The sequence below is a fragment of the Panicum virgatum genome, chromosome 8K, assembly GCF_016808335.1.
Source record: "Panicum virgatum strain AP13 chromosome 8K, P.virgatum_v5, whole genome shotgun sequence".
Taxonomy (NCBI): Eukaryota; Viridiplantae; Streptophyta; class Magnoliopsida; order Poales; family Poaceae; genus Panicum; species Panicum virgatum.
In genome coordinates this window covers 55114692-55123914 of record NC_053143.1, presented here as the reverse complement: position 1 = coordinate 55123914, position 9223 = coordinate 55114692, and the positions used below count along the sequence as shown (strand labels likewise).

Genomic DNA, 9223 nt, shown 5'->3' with positions numbered 1-9223 from the left:
TTTAAATGCATGGTATCAATTGAATGGCGGACTGCTAAGATGTGCCAATACTCTAACTCCCATAGAATGGATTTCTTATTCCAGATCCCTTCATCACGACCATTATCATCACCTTCATGATCAACTCCACATTTCCGTATGCCGAGAACTGTTCTGACATCCTTAACCTGCTTGTACACATCACTCCCTGAGAAATGTGGTGTAGGATTTCTTGTCTCCCTTGTACCATCAAACTGTTTGTCCATGCTTCGTTATGGGTTATTCTTCGAAAGTCATCTTCTGTGGCCCATATATGCAAATTTGTTCGAGTTCTTCAGCCTCAAGGAACATGTCTCTGACAAGCAGTGGGAGCAACCTTGACCCTTCCTTTTGCTCTGCCCGGACAAATTACGATGAGCCGGATTGTCACTGATGGTGGTCATCAGCATAGCATGCAAAGTGAAGTGTTTATTGACGACAGCATCCCTAACCTCCACACCTTCCCAAAGGAGCTGAAGATCTTCGACGAGGGGCTGGAAGAACACATCAATTCTATCATCGGGTTGATTCGGTCCGGAGACCAATGTTGACAGCATTACATACTTGCGTTTATTGCAAAGCCATGGGGGGAGATTCATGATTGACAATAGAACAGGCCACATGCTATGTGATGTACTCATGTTTCCATATGGATTCATTCCATCTGTGCTCAGAGCAAACCTAATATTCCTAGGATCATCACCGAACCAGCCATAGGTGTTGTCAAAATGTCGCCATTGAGCACAATCTGCAGGGTGACGAAGCATTCCGTCTTTATTACGTCCCTCCTCATGCCAACGCAACAACTTCGCCTCCTTCTTGTTTGCAAACATCCGATGCAGTCTGGAAACCAGAGGAAAGTACCATGCAACTTTCCTAGGAGTCCCCTTCTTCTTCCTCTCATCCATGCTATCCTCTCCATCATCACCACCATCCTTTCGACACTTGTACCTCGACATTCCACATTCAGGGCAATTGTCCAGATCTTCATTCTCTCCACGAAACAGGACACAATTATTCCAGCATGCATGAATTTTTTCAATTTTCAATCCCACGGGACACACAATCTGCTTGGCCTCGTACACAGTATCCGGTAGCAACTTCCCCTCTGGCAGCATATTTTTCAGGAGAAGAAGCAATGCTTTGAAACTCTTATCTGTCCAACCATGAGCAGCCTTTAGTTGCAGAAGCTTCAGATCCTCGGTTACCCTCGAGTACTTCTCACAATGGGGATAAAGAGGTTTTTTGGAATCTTCAACAAATTGCTTATATTTACGCAGCTCAGTTTCAGTCATCTCATCTTCTCCCCTGACATTATGGATCATCTCCTCAACATTGTCGACCAAGGCATCAAACTGGTGGTCACTGAACTCCAAAATGCACTCCTCATTGATGTCATCCCTGCACCCTTCTTGATCATAGTTGCCTTGCCCATCTTGATCATCATCCCTGCACCCTTCTTGGGTATCGGCAACCCATTCCCCCCTTTCATTAGGCCATTCCTCTCCATGTTTATTCCAACAAGTGTAATTTGGTACAAATCCACGAACGATCAAATGCGCATAAACCACTTCAAAATCAGAGTATTTCTTATCATTTCCGTAATTGAGGCACCGACAATACATTGTTGTTTCAGACCTCGCTTCCATGTCGGCCCTCGCAATCTGTATGAAAGACTTCAACCCTCAAGTACTGCGGACAACAATGGCTAGAAAGGCTCATCCAACTTCTATCCTCCATCTACATCTGCAAAACACAAGATTTTTTAACAGTTAATTGAACATCGAGGAGGAGGTGATCGTGGAGGAGGGAATGAGGAGATCAAGCGGGATAATTTGGAGCACTAACCTTGCACGACTCCCAAATTGCCCAAATGCGTTGCCGCCTCCCGCTGCCTCTGCGCCGCAACGACCGGCGGCTGATCGAGGGGAAATACTAGGTGAAGATCAACTGCGACGGGCAACATTTACAGGTGATGGACGTCATTGTAGACCGTCACTTATGATAAAGAGCTCACATCACCTTGAAATGGTTACAGGTGACGGGCAACGTTCGTAGGTGACGGACGTCATAGTGGTCCATCACTTATGATAAAGAGCTCACGTCACCTTAAAATGATTACAGGTGACGGGCTCCACGTACCGCCCATCTCCTATCTTTCTCTCTCGGGAATCGCACCTGCTGCCCGCTGCCCTCTCCGCAACCGCGCGCCCGTTCGAATTCCGCCGGTCCTTTCGCATTCCGGCCTCTCGCTATAAATGCTGCCTCCCGGTCTCTTCTTCTTCTCCACTCGCCACGGTTGCCATCGCCTCACATCACACAACTGCTCTCGCGCAGCTGCCGCCGCATGTCGCGATGTCGAGTTCGGGCTCTCCCTCCCGCCGCTGCCGTCGCCGTCTTCCTCCCCCTCCTCCCCTCGTCGCCGTTGCCTTCGTCCTCCATCACCTCCTGCGCCAGCCCCAGCTCCGGTGGAGGACGTCTTCAATCCCCACCCCTTCGGCCCAGGCGACACCTGGGCAATCGGTGTCCTGAGGGACTCGTTCAACTCGATGAACGAGACCCTCCGCCGCCTTGGGAGACCTCCGGTGAACGCGCCACTCGTGCCGAGCGTCGCCGGATACGTCTACGCCATCTTCATGGTGGCAGAAGTTACGAGGGGGCTACCATAACTATGTATATCGTAGTTTGTATGTAGCTCCCTTTAGAGATATATATATATATATATATATATATATATATATATATATATATATATTGTGCTAATCTACACCTTAGGTGTAGAATAGCATTCTACACCCAGCACCCAACGGACCCAACCGGCCAACCAACCCACCCGGCCGCCATCCCGCACCAGACCCATCCAAACCCGCCCGGCCCAGTTTAGCCCACCCCCGCTCCAATTGCCCCCTCGTCTCGTCTCCCCTCCGACCCACCCCACCTAGATCCAAATCACCGCGGCGACGCGAGCGGCGGAAGAGCAGCAGCCCCGAGCAGGAGGGAGTGCGGCGCCCTTGAGCGGCGAAAGCACGGCGGCCCCGTGGGCGCAGCGGCTGCGGCGGCATCGAGCGGCATGGTGCGGAGGCAGCTAGTGGGCACGGAGGCTGCGGCGGCATCGAGAAGCATGGCGCGAAGGCTGCGAGCGGCGGGGCACGGAGGCGGCTCATCGACATCCTCGAGCGGCCGGGGTGCAGCGCCGGCAATGAAGAGCGGCGGCCACAGGCTGCGTGATGGGCGCGGTCATCCTGCCCATGCCCCTTCCCGTGCATGACCCCCGACGAGGAGGTGCTGGCGTGGAGCAGGATGCGTGAGGCTGCATGCCAGCAGCTTTGATATCTGCATCCAGATGCACGCCATGGACTGGATTTTGCAAGGTGTGTTCCCATCCAATGGTTAGTTGGTTACTGAACATTCAGCTTGGATCGGCATTGGGCAGGATGCACATTTTGTCAGCGATTACTGAATGTTTTGATGCTCTAAACCGCACTGAATGTTGGCTAGTTCAGCCATTAGTTTTTTAATTTATTAGGATTTTAGTATGCGTAATTTGTTAGTTTCTGAGATAGTCAGTACCTTTTTTTTGGATTGCCTAGTGCTGATGATCTGGACCTAGTAGTTAGTCTAGTAGTTCAGGAGTTATTACTGAACTACTGGATCAAACAACGAAATACTAGACCACCGAACTATATAAGATTGAATAGAGCTCCGTAACTACTGCAACTAAAAAAATACTAAGCTCGGCCAATTTTATATTCAGTAACTCAAATTAACATAATTTTAAAAGGCTAATTACTGAATCATCTAGAGTGGATACTGATCTGGATGGCTGAATGTTGATGCTCTAAATTTAGTTTTTAGGCTAGTAGTTTTGTAAGGATTTAGTATCAGTAATTTGTTAGGTTTAGTAGTTAGTCCAGTATTTTTTTTATTATTGAGCATTGATGATCTGAACCGAGTAGTTAGTCTAGTAGTTTTATTAGTATTTTTAGTTCAGTAATTTGTTATTTCAAGCACAATTGTTCTTTTTCCGCAGGTTTAGTGGTTAGACTAGTATTTTTTTTAATTCATGAGCACTGGTGGTCTGAACCGAGTAGGTAGTTTAGTAGTTCAGTAATGAAATACTAGACTATCGAACTACATGAGATTGAAATAGAGCTCAGAAACTAAAATTATTGCAACTAAACAAACTATTGAGCCCAATCATCTCATGAATCATCTAGAGCCAGATACTCAACATAGTTTTGAATAGGCTAATTATTGAATCATCTGCGCAATTTTTGACCAATATATATGTTCTAGGTTTTCTCGGGGTATATTGGAAATGGAGACACGTTGATCCCATCAATCTAGTGGTTAAGCAAACAACGAACTGAACCCCAATTCTAGGATTTAGTATTAGTAATTTTTTAGGTTTAGTAAACAGACCGGTATTATTTTTTAATACCGTGCATGGTGACAAAGAACTAAACCCCAATTCTGCCGGATATGGGGTCGTCCTACCGCCCTCGCTTATGGTATGTCTCCAATAATCCAGTAATACTTACACATATCAGTAATCCCTCGATACCTTAGGTGCATCAGTAATTCGTTAGGTTTTGAGATAGCCCAGTATTTTTCTTTTTGTTATTTTTGGATGCTTGACGATAAAGAACTAATCCCTAATTCTTCCGAATATGGGTTCATCCTAGCGCCCTCGCTTACGATATGTCTCCAGTAATCCAGTAATACTTACAAATGCCCCTCAATACTTTGTGTATTTTCAGTAACTCTCTATGACCCAGTAATACTTTGTAGCATTTTTTTAAGTTATTCTCGTTGTGTTTTTCTCAAAGATCTTATTCAAAGTTTTTACCGGTGGCAGGTTCATATGGGCATGGCACCCCTTTTTGCTGACTCATGGCCTCATGCATACGACAATGATAGTACGGAACTTCACAAGGGAGAGGATTCCAAGTGAAGAGAAAGATGATCCATGTGTTTTTTTAGACTTTTTTGTGTTTTGGAGGCTGTGTGGGATGTATCTTCCCGATGTTAAGTATTTTTTTGCTATCAACAATAGTGTACCTTCTAAATGTTCAGTATTTTTTCATACAGTATTATTATTAGGATTACTAGTAGGTTGCATTTTCTTCCGGTAATTTTTCATACAGGTTTTCTCCCCTTAGGACTCTTTTCGCCTCATCCACACGACAGACATAATACTGAACTTTACAAGGGAGAGGGTTCCAACTGATGAAAAAGATGCTTCGTGTATTTTTTTGTGGACTTTCGGTTTTTGGCGGGTGCATGAGATAGTCAATCGCGACTAATATGTGCACATTTGTGTAGTCACTCGCACACCCAACTATATGTATACACTTGGATTCCGTAATCCAGAGAACCAGCTATTCATTATTATGTACTTTTTTCCAGCAATTCCTTGTGACTCATTTGTGTGCACCATGTACATGCTTGGATTCAGTAATCGGGAGATCAAATATTTTGTATTTTCTTTTGTGTACATTTCTAGATTTAAGTATTCTCTTTGTGTATATGTCTGGATTCAGTAATTAGGGAGATTCAATATTTTTCTTTTGTGTACATGTCTGGATTCAATAATCAGGAGATTCATTATTTTTCTTTTGTGTACATGTTTGGATTTAGTAATCAGGAGATCCAAATTTTCAGAATTTTTATACGTAGAACCATTCAGGCTGTATTTTTTTGTTCGCAATCAATTCCTATATTTGGATTTAGAAATAGAGACTCAATAATAAAAAATTTAGTAGACCTGTGTTTGGATTTAGAAATAGAGATTCAGTAATGCACATTCAGTAATCCTGGTTTTTCATGATCATCTTCTGAGTTGTCATCCAGGGAGATCAAATTTTCAGAATTTTTTTATATGCAGATCCATGCTGGCTAGTTTTTCCGTTCGCAATTAGTTTCTGTTGGATTTAGGAATAGAGGCTCAGTAATAAATATTTTTCAGCAGACACATTGATTCAGTAATCCAGTAATGCACATTTAGTAATCCTGTTTTCTGCAAGATCATCATCTGAGTTGTTACCCTCCATCTGTACCCAGAGAAAATCGACGAGCTTATTCAATTTTTATGTAATTTATACTAATTTCTCCTGCTATTCAGTATTATGTACATCTAGTAATTTTTTCACGGATTTTAACACCATCTTATTTCTTAGTACATCATTTTTTTCATTCAACAAAGATGTACCAAGAGATATATACACCCTCAGGTGCTGAATCCGAGCCGGCGGAAGGCTGGGGAGCTACGCCTGATAGCAATGCAGAAACCGGGGAGGCCATCAAGTGCCTACTAACAAGGTTGATTGCTGGCCTCACTTGAGTCATTGCAGTATCACTGCCTTCCATATCGAAGCAGAGTGCTACAAAGAAAAGGAAAAAACAATGCAAGATCACTACAAATTAATCAACGATGATGATGAACCCCCTGAAGGTTGCTATCGTCGCCACGCAATTTGGCAGCTGCCATGTCGATCAATCCATCGCAAGGACAGGAACTGCCGGAGGGGAGCATGACGGAATCAGGTATTTGCGCCCATCGCCTGGCAATTGGTTCCTCAATGCAGACTCAGGACAAATACGGACAGGCAACAAGCCAAGAACAAATCTGCTGTGAAAGTGATCGGGTGCTCTAGTCTAAGAGTGGGAGGGAGTGAATTAGGCACTAATAAAAACTTAGACATATGGCTCCAACTAGTTTGCACAAAACTTAAACTAATACATGCTATCTAGAAGTGCAACTAGGTAGTTCTAGTGTGAAAACCCCTCTCCCAAAAGAGTTTAGCAACCTATAGTCTTTCCTATTAAGAAACTATTCTATGAAAGTAAAGGCACACAAATTGCTAGTATGAAATACGGAAGCTTAATGAGCGGGATATGAGATACCAAACTCTTGACGCTGGTGTTTATCCCGTGGTTCGGTTAGCCACAAAGGCACACCTACATCCACGTTGTTGTAGCACTCACTAAGAGTATTGCTACTCGGCCACCAAGTCTCTTCCGTGAACACAATCACGGTCACCTTGGCCCCAGGTTCCACTAAGGAGCTTCTCCACAAAGGATGGGGGTCTCCACGTCCCCCGCACAAAGATGTCGTCGCCGCTCCACACCAAACCGGAGGATCGATGACGTTGCCGGCGAGCTTCACGCTCCAAGGTGCCGGCGCACCACGCTCTTGTTTTGGTTCGCTAATGAACCACATCACAAAGGCTCGAAGCCTTGCAATCTCACTCACTAAGAGCTAATCCTTTACACAACACTCTCAAAGTGTGCTAAGGGCTAAGGTTATGATCTTAATGATTTTGTATGGCTTGGAGATGTTCTTGGGTGTGTGTGGGATGTCCAGCTATTCCAGCAAGCTTCAAATAGCCGGGGTGAGGCGTATATATAGGCCACCAAGTCTTGTAGCCGTTGCTCCAACGATCAGCAGAAAAACTGCGTATCATCGGATGAACCGATGCCTCTGGCAGGGGTAGCGTCGGTTCATCCGGTCACTCGAAGACACGAAGTAGCCGTTGAACTTCTGACTGCTGACACAGTGACCACCGGTTGAACCGATGCTTGCCCGTCGGTTAAACCGGTCACTCACAGCCTTCTTCTGTTCTGCTGATGTCAATGCACCGACGCAATACTCCGATGCACCGTCGGTTGAACCGGTGCTGAAGAAACTTCTTCTGGGCACTTGACATCGTCTCTGGTACACAGTACGCCCAATGCACTGATGCCCTTTCTTGGACCGTCGGTTCAACCGGTGCCTATAGGCTGACTTGGTTTCGATTCCCTCCTGCACCAAACATCATAGCGTCAGTTCTTACGACAAGCGTCGGATGCACCGATGCTTAGGCATCGGTTCTTCCGGTGCTCCTGATCCAAAGAGGGGTGGCCCTTCGGGCCTTGTTACGCCTATCTTCTCTTTCTCTTTGTCATCACTTGAACCTAAAAGTCTGAGAATGGTCATGTTAACAATCATATTAGTCTAAGTGTTGTGTTGTCATTCGATCACCAAAATCACTCGAAATGACATAAATAGTGTCATGTTCGTTTCATGTTGCCGCTCCCATGATCCCATTTCGCCCAGCCTAAAAACACATGAATATGCAGATGTATATATTGAGCACTAGCGAGAGCGATAAAGATTCAATTCACACGTACTGATGCGTACCTAGTCAATTTCTGCTAGAAGCATCAGCTCGAGGTCGCCGTGCTGCCCCTGCCATTCTTCCTACCTCGTCAATTTCTGCTAGAAGCAGCACCTCGTACGTGGTCGTCCGTCGTCATGCCGCCGTCACCTGCCGATTGGTTTGCTGCGTCCTACAAACGAGGACGGAATGGATCTGGGGACGGGGACGCTAAAATAGGATGGTCTGGTACCGATGACGCTAAAAGAGAAGCTAGGCACCGCAGGTTATTTCTCGGGTCACATTTGAGATGGGTGTAGCTACAAGCAGGTGTAGAATGTATTTTTCATATATATATATATATATATATATATATATATATATATATATATATATTTATGAACTTCTGCCTGCTTGTTATCTCGTAATAATCTCGCAATTTTCACATTTTTCTTATCTCGCGTTATTCTCAGCATTGTTACCTCGCAATTTTCATCATTTTGTTAGAACTGCGGTGACATTTTAGTTGTTCGACAAAAAATGGCTAATAAGTTCGTGGGATAAGGCATACACATAGGTGACAAACTAGACGCGTGATGCATTAGCTTTCAAGTAGCATAGGTTAAGCGCATCACAAGACTCGGTGACGCGCAAAGTAAAGGCCGTCACCTTCGCTGCTTCAGTCTTGACCCATCACCTTTGAAAGTAATGTAGGTGACGGGCCAGAAATGTAGCCCGTCACTTCAACTCTAGGTGACGGGCTTTGCTAAGACCTGTCACCTATCCTCTCTGAAAGGTGACGGGCCATGTTTCTGGCGAGGTCTCGCGAGGCCTCAAACTAGTCCGAGGTGACGCGCAAATATAAAGCCCGTCACCTCTACTTGTGGGGTGACGGGCAACAACTGCAGATCACCTTTATGCGCGTCACTATAGGCCATTTCTTACGTAGTGTAGTATTCTATCCTCGGAACTATTGTATTACACGGCAACATGCCCCTTATGTTCTTTGTTTTCTTGACTACAGTATTTTTTTAAAAGCATTCAATTGGGACGCAAGTTCACCGTTG

The 9223-nt window shown here is 45.1% G+C and overlaps 1 protein-coding gene across 1 annotated transcript; it reads right to left on the bottom strand.

The window, feature by feature from the left end:
- Window positions 1-272: 272 nt before the first annotated feature.
- On the bottom strand, window positions 273-1667 carry LOC120645996. Its single transcript, XM_039922693.1, has one exon. It carries the CDS (start codon window positions 1665-1667, stop codon window positions 273-275), a length of 1395 nt encoding a protein of 464 aa, XP_039778627.1.
- Window positions 1668-9223: the final 7556 nt, after the last annotated feature.